Here is a 20,951-nt window from a genome sequence, read left to right as displayed (position 1 = left end):
TGTAACATTCTAGGCAGGTAGCATACTTTCTTTCAGATAAACAACATACTGTCCTGGCTTTGTGAATGGGGTACTCCTATCTGAGCTGTGTAGAGTGGATGGGACAAAAATAGATGTTTGGATTGTTGCCCGAAGTTGGAGTCTCCCGCTTGTCTCAGGCGGTTGAATACAGGAAGTACAATGGGATTTCTGGTCCCTGGCAGAAGGGGAGGGTGGATGGAGTAGATTATATTTTGGCCTCAGGATTGGTGGTTTCTGGACTGCAGTTGGAAAATAAAATGCAAGGTTGTGGGATAAGGAGCAAAGCCGAGGAACTGTCTTTCCATGGAGGATAAAGCAGCAAGACAGCAAATGATCTGGTCCAGCAGAGCCACTTAGTGCAATGCTGTTGGCAGACAATCACTGCAGTGCCAATCTATGCAGCCCAAAGAGCATTACCCTAACACAAGAGGGTTGCACGTGTGGTGTTCAGAGTCCTACGCCAAGTCCTTATCCCTGCTGCTGGCATAGAGCTTGTTGCCAGGGTGCTGCTATGTTGATCCTTGGATGTGGTTTAGTCCTTTGGGGCACTAAGCAGCCAGTATAAGGCTGCTGGAAGGCAAGGAGCAAAATGTGGTGCAAAGATGAGCTTAGTTACCTATGCACCCCCTTTGTACCTGCTCTGTCTGCAGCATGCCTGGACCACCACATCTGACCCAAGCTTCTAGTGTGTCTGGATGATAAGTGGGTGAGCTGGAGAGCAGTGGGTGCTGATTGGAGAGCTTGTTGGCTGTATTAGAAATGTCCATAATGTAAGGTAGAGGGTATACGGGGAGTACTGGTGTACAGGAGTTTGGGCAGGCATACAATGGCAGAGTTAAAGGTGTTTGTACACATAAGAACATAAGAATGGCCATACTGGGTCAGACCAAAGGTCCATCCAGCCCAGTATCCTGTCTGCCGACAATGACCAATGCCACGTGCCCCAGAGGGAGTGAACCTAACAGGTAACGATCAAGTGATCTCTCTCCTGAAATCCATCTCCACCCTCTGACAAACAGAGGCTAGAGATACCATTCCTTACCCATCCTGGCTAATAGCCATTAATGGACTTAACCTCCATGAATTTATCTAGTTCTCTTTTAAACCCTGTTATAGTCCTAGCCTTCACAACCTCCTCAGGCAAGGAGTTCCACAGGTTGACTGTGCGCTGTGTGAAGAAGAATGTCCTTTTATTTGTTTTAAAACTGCTGCCTATTAATTTCATTTAGTGGCCCCTAGTTCTTATATTATGGGAACAAGTAAATAACTTTTCCTTATTCACTTTCTCCACACCACTCATGATTTTATATACCTCTATCATATCCCCCTCTAGTCTCCTCTTCCAAGCTGAAAAGTCCTAGTCTCTTTAATCTCTCCTCATATGGGACCTGTTCCAAACCCTTAATCATTTTAGTTGCCCTTCTCTGAACCTTTTCTAACGCCAGTATATCTTTTTTGAGATGAGGAGACCGCATCTGTACGCAGTATTCAAGATGTGGGTGTACCATGGATTTATATAAGGGCAATAAGATATTTTCCATCTTATTCTCTATCCCTTTTTTAATGATTCCTAACATCCTGTTTGCTTTTTTGACTGCCGCTGCACACTGCGTGGACGTCTTCAGAGAACTATCCATGATGACTCCAAGATTTCTTTCCTGATTAGTTTTAACTAAATTAGGCCCCATCGTATTGCACATATTTAAGTGATTAAATCAACTAGGAGTGCTGCACTTTTCCTTACACAGCCAAATATGTCTGCTGGAACCAGAATTGATGCTAGGTTAATGTTGTTTTGGCTCCCTTCATGCTACTTTGTCTGTGGCTGGGTTATCTAGCCTTCTGACTTACATGGATAGAGGTTTTTAATTGGTTTTCAACTCTAAAGCTATATGGATGGGCCATGACAGTTAGTATTCCCCGTCTATTTATTTTTCCGATCAACCCCAATTCCCTCTCTGCTGCTTCCGTCCTCTTTTTAGCTACATCCTGTTTGAGCATCTAGTTTGTTAGCATGGCATGGGGAGGCGTGAAGGAGAACACCATAGACCCTGGGGGATCCACCACTGAAAACAGGCATGTACCCAAACTCAACAAAAGAACATTTAAACATTTAAAGGGTATACATAAAAAGCCTTCCACTAAGTCTAGCTTTCACCGAACTTCTCTCAGCAGCTACTACAACTTCTCTCTGCAAAGATACAAAACAGAGGTTAACAAAATTCAACTGCATCACTGAGGAGACACTTTGCCAGCATAGCTATGTCAGGAGCGGCAGGGGGAGGGGACCCCTCCCCACAACCAATATAGCTATGCCCTGCAAAAGCCCTAGCACAGACATAGTTGTACCAACAAAGTCCTTTTGCTGGTATAGCATATTTATTCAGGGAACTAATATAAGCTATACTGGCAAAAGCACTCTTGCTATAGGCTGCATCTCTGCTACAAGGGTTAGCCAGTATGCCTATGGCAGCAAACCCTTTCTAGTGTAGACAAGGCCTGAAAAAGAAAAGGGAAACGTTTGCTTGTAGACCAGCCTTCTCTAATGAAAGCCAGGAATGGTGCTTGTTTCATAAGGTGTTTGTCATATGAAAAATGGCCCTTTCTCTTAGGCTGGAAGCAGTTAAGATTCCAGCTGCTTTTTCCTAAAGGCTGTTTGGTGGGTGAGGTCAACCAACATTTGGGTAGGGATCACTGCAGAGATGAGCAATCATCTCCTCAAATGATTACTGACAATGAGGAAAATGGGCAGGACCCCAAAGTTCTGGAGTCCATTTATATGAGCAGCCACTGGACCAACCGCAAAGTACAGAGTAACGGCAAATGAAAAAACAAACATTTGTGTCACACAGCTGCAGGCATAGGGGTACAGGGGTGCTGCAGCACCCCCTGGCTTGAAGTGGTTTCCATCATATACAGGGTTTACAGTTTGGTTCAGTGGCTCTCAGCCACCCCCACTATACAAATTGTTCCAGCACCTCTGGATGCAGGCAGAGACTTTGTCTCCCTCCAAAGGCTCATATCTTCATCCAGAGAGGAGTGGGGCATATGAAGCCCTCCAAGATTATCAGGGCAAGGACTGGGCCTTGCCTTTGGGTAGTGCTACTGGAAACAAGCACTAAAATAGAAGACTACATATATACTGACCATAGTCATTTGCCCAGTAGCCAATTTTACAGTATGTCATGAGCATCAACATTGCTTATAACGGGCTGTTGGAGTGTAGTCTAGTGGTTAAAACACATGATTGAGTCAAGTCTGCAGCCAACTTGCAGACACGTTTTCCAAGCTGACTTGGGCAAGTTGCTAAGAGCAAGTTTGGGGGGGTTTTAAGTGGATTCCTTTTCAGGTGCCGAAATTCAGACAGCTATGGCCTCTTTGCCTCATTTTACCCACTCTAAAAAGGGAGTTAATATTGGCCCAGAGGGTGACTTAATGGGGAAGCTTGATTAGCTTCTGTAAAGCACTTTGGGATCTGCAGAGGAATGGTGCCATTCTAAGTAATATATGCAAATGACACAGACAAGTGTTGGCAAGAAATAAGCTGGCAGACAAGAGTGATGTTCGTTTCTCTCACCTTTCCTTGAGATTTCACAGTGATGATGGAGCTCCCAAACCTTGATCTTTCCTGTAAAATGAGATTGCTCATTATGCTCTGAGAATGTTAAAGAATGTTTTAAATTGTTTTTTTGTTGTTGTTGTTGTTTTTTGTTTTTTTTGCTCTCAGCCATTGATTTTCCAGTTACTCACTTCAGGAGAAATTAGTACATATTGTGCCTGAAACAAAAGAAAGAAGGGGAGAAGCTGTTAGTAGAACCACCTTCTTAGAGTGTATTTCACTTGCAGACTAAAGGCCTCATGCATTAAAACTGCCTTACTCCCACATTGCAGAACTTTGTGCAAGGTTGCTCATGAACCCAAAAAAGGGGCCAAATTACCTAGATTTAAGAACCTGAGCAAGTTGCTGTGTGATGAAGGCAACAAGATGGAGTTTTTACTGAAACTTGACTCCGGATACCAGTCTATTATTTTCTTTTCAGTGGATGTAATTAATTAGTTGTCATTATGTTGTCTCCTGGTTTTACTGGTAAGTTTTCTTACCCAGTCCTCAGGACAAGGAGAAGTCCATGATTTGCAGTTGTCTGTCACATGACCGGAGGTGGTCTGGTTTCCATTGTAGATGTACACACGTCCAGCCTCCCCTCCAAACAGTACAGACGTGATGTCGTCAGTTCTCAGAGGAGATGTCACAATAATTTCATCTGTAAATAATCAGAAAGAGGATATATGATGTCAAGATGAAATAGTACTAGACCAAAAGACAAGAGCTGGCATTTACACTGTATACAGTAATTCCTATGAACATTAATGACTAACTGTCCATAGTGTAAAGATAAAGTTAAGAAGTTTTCTTGACTTATGACTGAATTGTTTGATTTTCTGCTGTAAAGCATCTTGGGATGTTTAAATCCATCTATAAAGTGGGATGTGTTTTGAGTTTATATGACAATGTAGGAGGCAAGTCTACTCTTGCTCAAAGTAAAAATCTCTTCACCCACACCATCTAAATCCCCTTTGTTTTACCTAGTCCATCATTGTCCAGGTCATTTAAGTGTACATCTCCTCCAAAGCGAGAGAACCTCCTGTCCCCACTGAAAGTGCTGAGCAAAGAAGGTTTGGCACCATCTGTCAAGTCATACATCAGAACAGTTCCAGCTTGGTGCAGTACTGAGGGTATAAATGCAATCCTAGACGTGCTGTCTGAAAGAAGCCAGGGTGACAGAATTAGACCCTCAGATGTGTACACTCACAGGAATAGGCTTAGTACATGTAGTGTACTAACAGTAGGTAATACTGGCATTATCAAATATATGAACAAAATGAAAACATACTGACTGTACAAAAAACTATCAAATACTTCATTATTTCTACTCCAGTTATAATGTTAGTTCGACATTGAAAAAAATCAGTGTTCAAGAACACGTATCAAGTGTGTGCTCCTAAGTTATATAGTGACTCTTGACCTGTCATTGATGCCAAGGAATTTATGGCCTAATAATGAATCAGTTACATAAATAATGTGTTGAGAACGCACTTAACAAAAGTCTGTTCCATACAAAAATCTTGCCCTAAACTAATCTGAGGCTCTAGCAGATGGGGCTGTGCAAAGTATACCATGCACTTTAGGATACCCATAGGGAGAGCATCATATATAGCACTCATAAATTCAATGTGACTATTAAGTCCATTTTCTAGCTTGCTGTAATTAGCTTAGTTTACCAATCACTTGAGACATAGATAATGCCTAGCTAAAGGGTTTCAGTTTCCAGAACAACATACCAGAGGTAGGTGCACCCACCACCAACACTTCTCTTGGAATTCCAGCCACAGACATGAAGCCACTGGCCAACGACGAACCCAGTTTGCCCCTGTCCTGTTGATTGTTAAACACATCAGTTGCACAGAATACCATTTTGCTTCACATAGTTCATACCTGTAAATTCCCAGCATACTAAAGAAAGAAAGAAAGAAAGAAAGAAAGAAAGAAAGAAAGAAAGAAAGAAAGAAAGAAAGAAAGAAAGAAAGAAAGAAAGAAGGTCCTACCATGTCTCCAGTTACGGAAAACCAGCTTAGTGTGCTTGGTGGGTTATATCCATACACCTTTCCAACACTCTGTTTGGTATCCAATGAGCTGTAGCAACCTAGACTAGAACACACAATATTATTTTCAGTCAAAGTAATAACTTGAAATGTATTTTGTAGATACATACAGCATTGCTTGTATGCAGAATATTGTTTTCTTTCATTGTGTGCAAAATGCTGTTCTGGTAATTATTCTCATTCTTGTTTCTAATTAGAATTATAGTAGAACCTCAAAGTTATGACCTCAGGAATGGAGGTTGTTCTTGTGACGTTGCACTCTATATGATTTTATGAAAATATGCTGATGAGTGTGAATATAATGTAACTAAAATATGCTTTATGCAAAAGGTCTCTTGTAAGGTATCATTACAAAGCTTATAATCTACTGTGTGTGGTCATCCTATTTGTATGAATGTATCACTCTTGTATCTGAAACTAGAAATATGAAATATAACTCTGAGGTCCTATTGTAGTTATGCAAAGTGTGGGCCATTAATGATAGTTTGGAATCTTGATGGGTCCCATTAACCAGGACAATTGACTGTAGATGTCTCTATTTTACTTGTAAGTCTTCCTGTATACATGTGTGCTGGCAAGTGGGTTGTCTTACAGTGACATGTGATCATGTCACCTGAACTGGAATCCATCTTTAACCTAGTGCTTTTTCTGTGAGAAGGAGGGGTGGAAACCCAGAGAGGGACAAAGGATTCCCGCCTTATGCAAAAGATATATAAGTGGGTGGAACAGAACAAAGGGGGCGGCCATCATGAGAAATCCCCTAGCTACCACCTGAGCTGGAACAAGGGCTGTACCAAGGGAAAGGATTGTGCCCAGACTAGGAAGGCGTCCAGTTTGTGAAAGAAACTTATTGAAACATCTCTGAAGATGAGATTTTATCTGTATTCAGTTTTATTACTGTACTAGGCTTAGACTTGCGTGTTTTATTTTATTTTGCTTGGTAATTCACTTCATTCTGTCTGCTATTACTTGGAACCACTTAAATCCTACTTTCTGTATTTAATAAAATCACTTTTTACTTATTAATTAACCCAGAGTATGTATTAATACCGGGGGGGGACAAACAGCTGTGCATATCTCTCTATCAGTGTTATAGAGGGCGAACAATTTATGAGTTTACCCTGTATAAGCTTTATACAGGGTAAAACAGATTTATTTGGGGGGTTGGGCCCCATTGGGCATTGGGCATCTGAGTGTTAAAGACAGGAACACTTCTTAACCTGCTTTCAATTAAGTCTGCAGCTTTGGGGCACGTGGTTCAGACCCTGGGTCTGTGTTGGAGCAGACTGGTGTGTCTGGCTCAACAAGACAGGGTGCTGGAGTCCCAAGCTGGCAGGGAAAGCAGGGGCAGAAGTAGTCTTGGCACATCAGTTGGCAGCCCCAAGGGTGTTTCTGTGATCCAACCCGTCACAGTTGTCAACTCTGAACAAAACATTATGGTGGTTCTTTCAAAAGTTTACAACTGAACATTGACTTAATTCAGCTTTGAAACTTTACAATGCATAAGAAAAATGCTGCTTTCCCTTTTTTTTTAGTAGTTTATGTTTAACACAGCACTGTACTGTATTTGCTTTCTCTGTTGCTGCCTGATTATGACTTCCAGTTCCAAATGAGATGTGTGGTTGATTAGTCCGTTCATAACTCTGGTGTTCATAACTCTGAGGTTCTATTTTAAGATCTTTCAGAAAAGAGACCTTGTCCACCTTTATATTTGTACATCACTTAGCACAATGGGGCCCCGGTCATGAGGCTTGTAGGTATTACTCAGTATAGTTAATTACCACTGTAGGATTGTTTAGGACTGCCTCTATGCTGGCATTTTTAAAAATTATAAAAAGACCCCAAAGAATTTGTTTTTGATGAAGAGTCATAATAAAGACCAACTGCTTTGAAAAAGGAGTTAAGAAGGAGAAGGTTGGTAAAAATTTGAATTTACTAATCTGAAGTTTCCTCTAAATACGACTATTATTGTCCCCAAAGAGTAGAGTTCCACAGGTAAACTTACTGAAACAATTTTATTCTACTGTAGATCTTAAAGACTATAGAAAATAAACACAGGTTGTGAAAGGAACTGTGTTATGATCATGTACAACTCCCAAATAAAAGAGAAACACACCCAATACAGCTCTTCCAGGTAGGACTTCCAATCAGCAGTAAGGTTTTGTTCTTCAACTGGTGACTAACAAGTGAATATCCAAACCAGGCATAGTTCTTTTCCCCCTTCACCATCCAGTTGGCATCCTCTACTGACAGCAGCTCTGACAGATAGGATCAAACCAGACACACGTTAAGTCGGGATGTTCACCAAGGATAGAACATTGATTATCAGTTTCTGGAACATACCACATTTCAATCTAGCAATAGACACTTTTGTTTTGATCGGGTTACTCTTCCCAGGGCATGGTACCAGTTATTACTAATTTCATCATACACTGTGTTTGGTGGCAAAGCAGTACTCAGCAGCTGTGTTTGTGGTGAAATCTTGGCTCTAAGTCACCCCAACACGACCTATGGGATGCTTTCAACTTCTAAAGGCAGGTATACAGGAGATATCGAACCAGTTTGAATGGAACTGAAATGTCTTCACTAGAACGGAGATAAAACTGAAGCCATTTATCTGAATCCAAAGTTCAAATTAATGAGATCTTAATTCAAGTCACTGCTGGGTTTTGGTTTTTCGCAGACTTCAGCTGACAAAGTTTTGTGAATTCAAAATCATTGCCCAGTTGCTTCCATCCTTATACGAAATAGATATGGGTCAAATTTAGTACAATTTAGCTGAAAGCCTTCCCCATCTACAAACACCGGTTTTGAAAACAATGGGACTCTGATCTAAATTTAATTATGCAAAAACCAAACCTCAGCTGATGAAGTTTTGCACCCCTACATATTCACACTGACTTTCTCCAGCTCTAGGCTTCAACCTTTTTCTAGCTCACGTCTCTTCCCGTCCCACAATAATCCAGTTTGACCCATACCCTTTAGTTACAGGGCTCACTTGCAGCATTCCCCTTTTGCCACATGAAGGAGCTCTTAGCACGAATGATCTTGTGGTACTCGCAGACCCTTGCCAATTTGAGAGAAAATCCAGTTAGACCCCTCCTGATGCAAGGGGCTACCATCACTACCTGGCAGCACTGGTTGATAAGCATTCCTTCCACACTGTCGGCCATTCATTTCTGTTTCACAGCCAAGTTCTGTAGTTTTCTTCAAGCATTAAACAGCTCTTGCTGTTGACTTTAATAGCACTACTACTCATCTAAGTAAAGTTATACACATGCTCAATTGTTTGCAGGTCCAAGGCCTAAATTCTTAGGAGACTGTTTTCTCCTACCCCCATTCTTATGATGTACACTTTTGTTTGCTTTGAGTTGGGAATTATGTGCACTAACCTTGGAATTAATACTTATACAGTTAGGCTGAGGTGCAAAATTACCTACTTATCATACAAGGCGCTTACAATATTATTGCATTACTAGGCTGACTTTTGTTAATCAATCATAAAATACTCAGAACTACAGGAATAAATTCATTTTAAATTTTCTTCAGCTGGGACAGTAGAAATCCAGGTAAGGCAATATAAATACCAGAAACCTATTTTTACGTATTTATTTCTTTACTTCCAGAGTGCACATAAACCTTTCAAGAATCTGTGACAATTAATAGGTTGCTCAGGTTTCACGTAACAAAGGATTCAAATTAAAACAAAAGTGTCAAATTAAAACCACAAGTATAGCCACGTAAAATATGGAAATGTCAATTTTACTCAGTAAATATTACCTTTGTCACTCCTGTTGAAGTGAGAATAAAATGCAACTACAAATCCTCTCTGCTTCCCACCGCCAGGTGCATAAGGAGAACCGGCAACCAGATCAGACTTTCCATCCCCATCAATATCAGCAGCCAGCAGTGACCAGCCAAGGTTACAGAATGTGTGCTGCAAGAGACAATATCTCAATCAAAACTTTAAAGTGGAAAGCAGAATTGTAATTGTCTACTTGCTTTGTTATGTTACTTTAGATCTCTTCTAAAGAGTTAATTTTGAATATACCTGATCAATCACCTTCCCATCTTGTAACCAAGTTGTTTGGGTTTTTTTAAAAAATAATTGGAGAATAGGGAGTCCATTTCCTGGAGTACATGCACGCAAAGAGACATGACCATTCGACAAAGAGACAAGGCAGAAGTACAATGAGGCATTTGTTTTTAATGTGTGGCCTCTGACAAATGCACAAATATATATTCCCTTGCAATTACAGGGGTTGATTTTGACATCCTTTCTCACGGTGAGTAGTAAGGGAATAGCAATGCCCCAGATCCTTAAAGGTATTTAGGCACCTAACACCCACTGATTTCAATAGAAGTTAGGTGTTTAAATACCTTTGAGGATCTGGGCCAACATCTCTACAGTATCCCCAGTAATGGAGGCTTGAGAATAGCAGTGTGGACAAACTGTTTCCCCCCTCTGCCTCCACCTGCCATTTGACTTCAGGGATACTGTCCTGAAGCACGTGGTAGTAAAATTGAACCTCTGGTCCTGGACAATTGAAGGTCTGCAGAATGTAGACAGCTTATCTTAACAGAAGCCTTATGAAAAAGGCTCTAAACAGCAGTTATTGCACCTGACTTTCCATGTCATATGAACTGTGTCATGTTTCCTTTCTACTGCCACTGATAACCTTGTGGTCCCTGTGTAACTGTAAAAATTTGTTTGCCTGTCTCATATGCATCCCCCAGATAACAGCCTGAAAGGATAGGACAATACTGAATAAAATGGTACAGTGATCTGCCCCCCTCCTTCAGTCCCCAATTCTGCAGTTTTGGATTATCCTTCTTACTGTTAAATGTACTGTACCTGGCAAATTATGGTAATGTTTGGCCAAGGTGACAAGCCTCTTCCTGTAGTGCCCAGATATACATACACAGCACCCTAAACAGTGGGGGGAGGAAACCTTTGAGAATGTATACACCAATGCCAAATATGGACTTAATAATACAAGTTAGAGAAACTACTAATTCTGTGAAGACCATTAGTTAGGCTGCATTTTTCTTACCATCAGAGCCCACACAGTATATTGTGTCTTCCACCCCAAACCTAAGAATTAAATGTGATGACCAAATCATCCATCTAGAGTTTCAGGGGTGGGGGGAAGGGGAATCAACATGCTTGTTTCAACAGATAAGGGAGTTTTCATTATGTTACTTGATAAGGACAATAGGCAATATCATTAATATAAATAAAACATGCATGCAGCTTGCAGTGTAGTTCTCAATAACTTAAGGCAATGGTACAGACTGTAGGCAACAAGAGATGTGTAGTATCAAATTTTCCAAACTTGGAGGCTAATGTAAGCACTTAAATCCATATTTAGGCAGCTAATAAGCACCACCAGATTTTCCAGAAGTGCTGAGCAGTTCGAACACCCATTGACTTATATGGGGGCTGCTCAGGGCATTTCTGAAAAATCAGACCACTTATTTAGGCACCGAAATATAGCTCTTCATCCCTAAGTTGAGGCAGTCAAGTTTGAAAATTTGTGCTGTAGTTTGTATTAGGCAATTTGATAAAGCAATACTGGCAACCAAGGTACATGTAAACATAGCAGCCATTATCCCACTGCAAGATGACACTGACTGGAAGAATATAGGAAAGATCTGATGCAGTATGTCAGCTCTAGGAATGGTGGGTGAAGATTACCTATACATATAGCTGGCTACATAGGTCAAGTATAAGTATTGACTGAGGCTGTAACACAAGTAGAGAATCAACAGGCTTAGGGCCTGTAATGTAAAACAGCTTAGCATAACAAATCAAGGCCTATGGTTTTGCTTGACATAAATAACTGACAGGCAAGTGACTTTAAGTCACAAGATGAAACATAGCAGTAAATAAAAGTAAGTCAGTTGACATGTGTGAAGTGAGAAACCACGTAAGTTACTGATATTTTAAGAAGGTATGTTTAAGCAACATGTATAATATGTTTAACTGAAACTTACAAGGTTTGACAGCAGTAATATTATGGCAACCAATTGACGTAAATGCTCATGAATATGAAGTACCCAGTTAATTAACCTATAGAAACTGGGAACTCCAACATAAGTAGGGCGTGGAAGTTCAGATAAGGAAAAGGGGCTGAACCCCATATGAATATTTCTCCTGGGGGGATTCTGCGGCTATGTGGGGGCGCAGAATTCATATGGCCCACATTTTTCTGTCTCCCATCGACATAGCATAGTGTGGACCCCACAGTAAGTAGAGCTAAGTACGTCGACTTCAGCTACGTTATTCATGTAGCTGAAGTTGCATAACTTAGATCGATCTCTCCCCATAGACAAGGCCTCCGCGTTTACAAAACAAGATCCAGTTTGGGAACCACCAGCAAGCTGCCAGCTTATTCACCCTGAATAATGTGAGAGGTTCTCTCTTTAATGCTGTTATTTGGAACATAAACAAACAAACAAACAAACCAGATGTTGTTTTAAATAAAGGGCTCTTACTGTATAAGTGAGATTCTGTGATCCTACAGAAGGTGCTCCCACCGCTATGTCTGGTACTCCGTCCTCATTGAAGTCCAGTACTGCTATGGCAGAACCGAACCTGCCTGAAGGCTGAGAAGACACATGTCACACTCATGCAGCTAAGTAACATTTAAAAACAATAAAACTAAATCTTGGTGTCTGCCTCCTCGAGAATTTTTTGTAGAACAAACATCCTATGAAACAGCTGGAAATCCAGAACTGACAAAAAACCATCTCACAGTTCTTAGATTGTCAGTATTATTTACTCTTAAAAGAGCAGCTGAATAAACAGATAGTCCTGTACAGATGTACAGTACCAATATCTGAAGTGAGTACATGTGGGAGTGGTTTGTTTTGTTTTGACAGAGAGGGGGAGTTAAAAAAAAACCATAACATGTTTGGTCTCAGCTCGTTAATCTCATTATGACACTGTTGTGCTACAGCCTCTTCGCAGGTTTTGTTTATCATTTAGGTGATGCTTAGACTACCCACTGTTACTATCATTGTGTCTGTGAACCAATAACATTTATGTTAAAAAAGCAGAAGACACCTCACGACTCAAACATATTTGCTTTAGACACTATTGTACTTAAAGGGTGTGTGTGTGTGTGTCTTTCTGTTTCTTAATAAGATGCTTACAACAAAGCATGATCTTTATATTACTCAATATATAATCATCTAGTCTTACTGTTCAATCTCAAGCCAAAGTCACTCCCCACCCTCTGTCACATCACAGCATAGCATTTCACAGAAACCATTTGCATTGTTAGTAAACTGCCTAATAGAAACTGATTTCAGAGTGGTAGCCATGTTAGTCTGTATCAGCAAAAACCACGAGGAGTCCTTGTGGCACCTTAGAGACTAACAAATTTATTTGGGCATAAGCTTTCGTGGGCCAGAACCCACTTCATCGGATGCATGGAGAGGAAAATACAGTAGCAGGTATATTTATATATAGTACATGAAAAGATGGGAGTTGCCTTACCAGGTGGGGGATCAGTCTAACGAGACAATTCAATTAACAGTAGAATACCAAGGGAGGAAAAATCACTTTTGTAGTGGTAATGAGGGTGGCCCATTTCAAACAGTTGACAAGAAGGTGTGAGTAACAGTAGGGGGAAATTAGTATGGTAAAATTAGGTTTTGTAAGGACTCATCCACTCCCAGTCTTTATTCAGGCCTAATTTGATGGTGTCCAGTTTGCAAATTAATTCCAGTTCTGCAGTTTCACGTTGTTTTTGAAGTTTTTTGTTGAAAATTGCCACTTTTAAGTCTGTTATTGACTTCCACTCCATGCATCTGATGAAGTGGGTTCTAGCCCACGAAAGCTTATGCCCAAATAAATTTGTTAGTCTCTAAGGTGCCACAAGGACTCCTCATTGTTTTTGCTAATAGAAACTGAGTAATTTATGTGACTTCCTGTTCTGTTTTGTATCCTGAGGAGATGTGAATCCACAAAGAACACCTCCAATAGGTAGGTGGGAGATTCCTAAACATGTATAGCACTTAAACAATGTGCGCCTCATCCTCCCCAAGCCCAGTGGAAATAGGTACTGAGCTCTCAAGACTCAAATTCATAAGTTGTGGGGTTCCCAGCTCCTCCAATGGCCTAAGCAGTATTATAGCTACTAAGCAGTAGCAGTATTATAGCTATTATACCTAAGCAGTATTACAGCTACTACAATCAGAGGCACTATAGAAAAACTAAGATAAATAGCCCCGCGTATGCAAAAAGAAGCCAAGGGCAGTTTTCGGCCCAACAATGCAGTGGCCCGGTAGCCATGTATAGATTCCTTGGCATGGATGGACTCCACCTCAGTGTCAGTTAAGGATCCCAGTTTGTTTTAGTGTTACTTTGCCTGGTGGAGAGAAGAGTAAACAGATCATCTTTAATTCAGCCACAAGGATCTTTCCTAATAACAGGGATTGTTTTTCTTTAAATGCACATAACATCCTGGTTTACAGGAGAGACATTTCAGAAACCATGACAACTCTTTGTGAGAAAAAAATTAACAGCACCACTGATCAGTCAAGGGAAGGATAAAGAGCACTGACCTTTTAATAAAAAATAAAGGCAAATTGTTTTAAATGACAAATATCTGACTTGACTCCCCACCTGACAACCCTCCAGCACTTGATCCGCTTCCTTGTCTAGATCCATGTTTACTGGAGGCAAACCTGACCGATTACTGTAGATTATGTACACCTGTCCTATCTGAACACGGCCCAATCTGCTGTATCCTGGTGCTCCAACCACTAGATCCTCATAACCATCTTGGTTTAAGTCACCTGAGGCCATTGCCCTGTATACCAAAGGAGAAAACAAAAGCATAGCATCAATTACCACATTGGTTCAGCAAATGTAAACATTCACATTTCAAAGCTAACTGGTCATTTTCACCATTTCTTAATCCTAAGAGTCTGTAAAGCCATTTTCCAAGTGATTTAAACTTATTGACTCTCAGACCTATTCTGTTGAACTAAACAGATTAGCGCCTCTGAGGTGCAGCTTCCATTAACACTGCTGTGATCTGCCTGGATTGCCATCAGATAGTGTTCTTATTTACTGAACTGTACCACTTAGCAGCCACCAAGCAGCATCAAACAAAGAACCATGATAGAGTGCTGCTCACATCTGCCATGATTTCTGCCTCAATTTCTGATCTGTTCATTTGACTTGGTTTGGTGAGGCTCAGTTACTTGATGGAGCTCACAGAGGTTGACAGAGAAAGAACAAACTGGCATTTATATAGTAATTTTTTTGTATTAAATACTGGTGAAGGGTGCCAGATTAACAGATCTGGAGTCTAAAGTCTCCAGTTTTTGTCCCAGAGCAGATACAGCAAGACTAGCACCAGTGCAAACGTCCTCCATCTCTCTTCTCCATTGCGTGTCTGCCATAATCAGGATGGAGGAGAGGAGAGAGGGTAGGTATCATTCTCCATGCTGAGTCAGTCCTTCATTTCTCTACTAAAAATGCTACCAAGAATACCAATTAGTATCAACTGGGTCAACCCATTCATGTCACATAGGCTATTAAATGGTCATCAGATGGTAATGATGGTCCCAAGTCATGTTGTTCAGATCCAGACACAAATCTGGATCCAAGCTTTCCCAAAGTTTGTACATAATCAGATTTAGTTTTGGTCTTGTTCATTAGACGGGGCTAGCCACAAAGTTTGGATCTAGATCTGAACATTTTCAAGCACTGGGGTTATCTGGAACCAGGGTTTTGCTTTGGATCAAACTTTGATCATGACTTTCAACCAGTATGGATGTGGTCAGCAGTAAACCAGTGCCCCAAAGTCGAAAAGGCTCCATATCTCAATACCTCACAGCAATGCCAAGCTAAAGTAAGTTGTTCTGCAGCTGACAGCATTTGCATCCTGGTTAACATGGCCCATAAGTGTATCTTTAAAATCTCTTCAAGGAATAAAGATTTAATACTTTAACTGCTGCTTAAAATATTCACAAATGAGGAGAGAGGGAAAGGAAAAAGGAGAGAAATCTGCACCAACCATCCAAGCCTGGCATAGGGTGATTTCAGAAAGTATGAGGCTGTGGGCTTGAAGACGTGGTTTGAGGATTGCTGATGCATGACTGCAAACGCTTTCCTGACATTCTTTGCAAAAGCACTATTAATAAAGTGGAGGGATTTCTGAAAGAAAGTAATAATTCAAGAAATATGGGAATAATAATATAACATAAACAAACACCCACAGTGTATTTTCCTTACCAATAGGAACTCTGAACAAATAAGGACCTGATCCAAACCCCATGCAGGTCAGTGGGAGTCTTTACATTGACCTCAGTTACTCCTGGGGGAATTCTGTGCCAAAAAATTAAAAATTCTGCACACACTATTTTAAAATTCTGCAAAATTCTGCATATTTTATTTATCAAAATAACACAATATAATCACACTGGTTTCTATTATTTTGGTAATTTATTTAAACTACAATATAATGGATGAAGAATGGGAGCGGGGAGCATTGGAGGAAATCCCCCAAACCCCTTGCCTAATAGTAATGTAGCTAGGTTTGACCCTTTATTTCTAGTTAGTAGTCAACAAATATATGCAGCCATATGCTTGGGGTTACATTATAGGCAACTGAAGAGCAAGTGAGGGCTGGGGAATCAAACTCACAATTTATATTGGCTACTGACCATCTCCAGAAAGGTCAGTAGCAAACAGTTCATGGAGCACATTTTGATAGGAAATTTTTTCAGTCCAAATATATTTAGACCAGTTTTAATCACTAAAGCACGATAAGCATTTATAAGGCCATACTGTCCTTTACACCACTGTGGCAAAGTAAAGGAGCCTTAAGACTTTTACACCTGTTTTATATTCCTGGGGGAATGGGAACAATTCACTAAGCAAGCAAGCTGCTACATTCTGCTCTGCCTGAGGGGACAGAGCCTGCCCCACACTGACTTCCTCAGAAACACCCTGAAGCCCTGCCCCTCCACATTGAGCATGCTGCAATAGCGAGTGAGAGGGATAGAGTGTGTCTCTCTCACATGCACGACTGCCAAGCGCCTCCCCCCTGGCAGTGATTTACGTTACAACCGGCTGCTCCAGGCACCCGAACCAACCTGTCTGCGCTGCTGGAGAGGGGCGTGTGACTGCTCTTGCAGCTTCCCTTTGCTTCCCTGTCAGAAGTCATTTTTCTGCAGGGAAGCAAAGAAATCTGCAGGGGACATGAATTCTATGCACATGCAGTGACACAACATTCCCCCAGGAGTATGACTCAGTGGACTTTGGATCAGGTCCTTAGTGCTGCTTCAGAAAGAGGCAGAACCCTAACAAATCCAAAGCACAACTGGCCAAGAATGCACTACTGCACTAAGAGTAGGATTCTTTCTTGACCTGTGAGGGTGACCAGCTGCTGCTATGAAGCAGGAATATTAAAGACATACTGTAATATCATTATATACAACAATATAATGGCTCTTCATGTGTAAAATGCTACCATCCCATCTGGAGACTCTCTTCCATCCTGCAATGTACCAGACTTAGGAACTAAAACAATTTATGGCAGATCCAAATTTTGCATGGCCCATCTATCTCCCCTTGCACTATTGATCTAAAAAGACCTACGGTTGCCCAGGACTGCATATTGAAATAAACTCCTTTCTCCGTATAATTTATATTCTTTTCAGTTGTTTTTGTGAGTGAAGAAGTCATGCTCTTGTGCTGTTCCTTTTTGAACTCTTTAATTCTGTTGAGATAAAGAGGCAGTAATAATTAGAAATGTTGCTGAGGGGACCGTTAACAAGATAAACCCATTAAATGCAATTTAATGACTGGACTGAAGATTTTATGCCATGATTATATAATGAGAAAAGCTGAAGATCATGCCATATGCCATTCAGATGGCCATCTATCCAAATTTATAATAAAAAGATCTTAGAACCAGGTTCACTACTGAGTTACATCAGTTTAACTTCATTGAAGTTAGTGGAACTATGCCAGTTAACAGCAGCTGAGAATCTAGTATTACCTATTACATCAGTATCATTAGGTGTTTTCCCCTCATCACCAGTATTATTTTTGCTGGTACACTATAAATGTGTAAGAACAACATTCAAACTATGTTGTCTACAGATGGATTTGAATTGTGATATTGTACACTAGTCACTTGAACCTGAGTATTGAAATTATTTTCTTTTAAAGCCATAAGCATACAAATTCTTTTATGAGTTATTAATGATCTCGATAGCAGTAATACATAGACAAGCAAATAAATGATTTGTTAATGTTATTACATTACATTAACAAATTACATTACATAGAGTATATTTCTAAAAGACTCTACTTGCCTTTCCTCAAACTAGTAAATCCATTGCCATACACATATTAGACCAAATCCTACTCCAATTTGTACTCTATTGAAGTCAATGGAGTTGCAAGGAATGTAAGTTAGGATTACAGAATATTTAATTGTCTCCCTTGACTAAGACTGGAAGCAACCAAGGGAAAAAAAATAAAATAAAAAGCGAATCTCTTCTCACTTGAAATCCAAAATAACAAAGTGATAAGATAAAGGTAGGGCAGCTCTCAGACCTCCAGGCTTCCCCAAAATGTGAGATTTATAACCATATCTACCTGTCAAGCAAAAATCCCTAGTCTTTTTCAGTTTGTACATGGGGCATTAGTTGTTTGTTTACTAGTGAGGGTGAAGAGGTTTATGCACAAATGGGAAGCACAGCCCTCAAAGGAAACTCCTACTCCTCTGCCATCTTGCTTTCTCTCTTTCTCTCGCTACTTCTATTTGCTATCTTCCCTATCTCTATCAATTTTCTTTTTCTCTCCCCACTACTTGTTATCTCTCTGTGACCCTTTCTCTATGCTGTGCTGCCCCATACCACTCCATTGCCTCGGTACTAGTTAGATGCAAACTGAACTGAATTACATATGAAAGCTTCAGATATACAGGCTGAGAAAACTCTGAATCTTTTTGTTATCTAAACTGAATATGTGATCATGGATTTTAGATGTATCCTGAATGTAATTCCCAGGATTAATTATGAATTCTTGGAATAAAAATATACCCCTTAGGCCAGGTCTACACCCAGCCGCTAGTTCGGCGGCTGGGAATCGAAGTTCTGGGTTCGATTTATCGCGTCTGGTCTGGACGCGATAAATCGATCCCGGAAGCGCTCGCCGTCGACTGCGGTACTCCAGCTCGGCGAGAGGAGTACCGCGGAGTCGACGGGGAGCCTGCCTGCCGCGTGTGGACCGCGTCTGAACCGCGGTAAGTTCGAACTAAGGTATGTCGACTTCAGCTACGTTATTCACGTAGCTGAAGTTGCGTACCTTAGTTCGAATTTGGGGGGTAGTGTAGACCAGGCCTTAGAGTGTGGATTTTTGTGGAATGATCTGAATTCTTATGATCAAAGTTTGACTAACTCCTGTGTCTCTGATGTACTTTCTGACTCATTGCAGTTTCAGTTCAATGAGAATTCACCAGTAGTGTAGAGGCCTCAGGCCATACACAACACAAGCAGGAAGTTAGCTGTGGAATGGGTGTGCAGGTGACTACACATCCTGTGTCCTACAGAGCTGGACTCCATATGCACGTAGACCAGCACAGTAGGACTTTTTGATGTTAGCTGTGTGAGAGATAGGCGTATGGCCAATGAGCCACCAGACCTCAAGCATGGGTGTGCAGATGTTGCACTCCTACTCCAATCCAGGTGCTGGAACAACAGTCCCAAGGGGCAGAATGTTTACTCCATACCCTATCCACTGGCAACAAGATTATTTGGGTTGGGGAGGGCCTAAGTTTCACCCAAAGGAAAGATCAAACAAGTATCTCTCTTCATACATGAAGAAATTTCTCCCCTGGAGTAGAGTTTTTCCAAAAAGGAGAAGTGAGGGACCTTGATAGGTTACCCATGTAATTGGATTTCCACACAAATGGACATTTCTTCTTTCAGAGGTAAATCTTTGCAGCTTTCAGGATTATACTTACATGTCGCTGTTCTTGTGCTCCCCATTGCACTCTATAAACAGAGGGTTCTCAGGTATGAAGCAGCCACTGAAAAAATATTGAAAACACACAGTTTTTTATTTATTCTAATGGAAGTTAAACTAAATAGAACTTTCATCCATACAGATTCCTCCTCTGGGAAGTGAGGTCATCTCCCTCAGTAGCCCCGGCTTATTCAAAATTAGGGCATTGTTATATTCCTGAGAAATTCCTTTTGTATCTTTTTAAGTTGTTGATGAATTATTTAGAATCCATAAGAATGTCATGTGTGATTATGTAACAACTTACTTTGGCACTAATAACCTGCTAATCCTAGTAAAGATAAGTGGTTTTGGGTAGGTAAAGTGTTTCTAATTAAAGTGACATTTTTCAAGCATGCAACACAACAGATTATATGATTTGATGTTTCCAACACCATTTTCCAACATACGTGCAGTAATATTATTCATATAGACAAACAGTACAATTGTCTGAGGTCTGCTCTCCACAGCAAGGATTGTAAACCTATCAGGGCAAAGGTGAAATATTTGTGTAAGTGGTATTATAGTGATAAAGTTTTCTATGAAAATAATACCAGCCAAATACGAGCCTGAACTTGCAACTCTTAGACAATTAAGGTTCATTCTAACTCTCTGAACTCAATGAGAATCTTCTCACTTCACTGGGAGTTGGATTGGGCCCTTAGTCTGACTGAATTCTGACTAAGTAAGCAAAGTCTTCAGTTTCAGGCTCCAATTCTGGGACTGGGCCTGCTTCCTTGAGAACAATTAAACAGACTTCATAAATTGAATATAGCAAAGGTAATTTATCTGACTTTACTGTAGTCTCATAAGAGGTGCATCCTAACACATAAAACAACATCTCACCTAGTCCCATTTTCTAACATGTGGCTTGCTAGCTGAAAAATATTATTTGACCAAAATGCCATGTCATCCAGTCCTCCAAGGAAATACTCCTGGAACCTCTCCACCAAAAATGGCGATTTGCTAGCATATGATGGGAAAAGCTACGAAACAAAACATAGTATAATTAGTGGAATGGTTCAGTGTATCTTAACATTAATATGTACCTAGTTGCTAACAAGAAAAAAAATACGTTACCTTGGCAACAGCAAGCATTTCTCCATGCCTGCGAAAATAAATAATCTTCAGATAAATGTGCTTCATTAACAAATAATATGAAAATAACCCATTTCAAAGCCTTTGTGGGCCCCTATATAATAACCCAGTATTTATCCGACTTTAAGGACGG

General features: G+C 40.6%; 1 protein-coding gene across 1 annotated transcript in view; it reads right to left on the bottom strand.

Moving 5' to 3' along the window:
* Window positions 1-2,134: 2,134 nt before the first annotated feature.
* Window positions 2,135-20,951, bottom strand: part of GPLD1 (glycosylphosphatidylinositol specific phospholipase D1) — a 36,266-nt gene continuing 17,449 nt past the window's right edge. The window contains exons 9-25 of the mRNA XM_065399281.1: window positions 20,801-20,828; window positions 20,567-20,706; window positions 19,683-19,748; window positions 17,306-17,426; window positions 15,720-15,859; window positions 14,318-14,504; window positions 12,181-12,291; window positions 10,538-10,612; window positions 9,463-9,619; window positions 7,799-7,940; window positions 5,626-5,728; window positions 5,362-5,455; window positions 4,606-4,782; window positions 4,123-4,283; window positions 3,772-3,798; window positions 3,599-3,649; window positions 2,135-2,212 (exon numbers count right to left, since the gene is read on the bottom strand). Of these exons, the coding sequence (XP_065255353.1) occupies window positions 2,135-2,212; window positions 3,599-3,649; window positions 3,772-3,798; window positions 4,123-4,283; window positions 4,606-4,782; window positions 5,362-5,455; window positions 5,626-5,728; window positions 7,799-7,940; window positions 9,463-9,619; window positions 10,538-10,612; window positions 12,181-12,291; window positions 14,318-14,504; window positions 15,720-15,859; window positions 17,306-17,426; window positions 19,683-19,748; window positions 20,567-20,706; window positions 20,801-20,828 (1,858 nt within the window). The remainder of the gene's footprint in view (window positions 2,213-3,598; window positions 3,650-3,771; window positions 3,799-4,122; window positions 4,284-4,605; window positions 4,783-5,361; window positions 5,456-5,625; window positions 5,729-7,798; window positions 7,941-9,462; window positions 9,620-10,537; window positions 10,613-12,180; window positions 12,292-14,317; window positions 14,505-15,719; window positions 15,860-17,305; window positions 17,427-19,682; window positions 19,749-20,566; window positions 20,707-20,800; window positions 20,829-20,951) is intronic.

This window comes from Emys orbicularis, chromosome 2, assembly GCF_028017835.1.
Source record: "Emys orbicularis isolate rEmyOrb1 chromosome 2, rEmyOrb1.hap1, whole genome shotgun sequence".
In the NCBI taxonomy this organism is placed as follows: domain Eukaryota; kingdom Metazoa; phylum Chordata; order Testudines; family Emydidae; genus Emys; species Emys orbicularis.
Note: the sequence above shows the minus strand (reverse complement) of the source record. Positions and strands in the feature narration are given on the sequence as shown.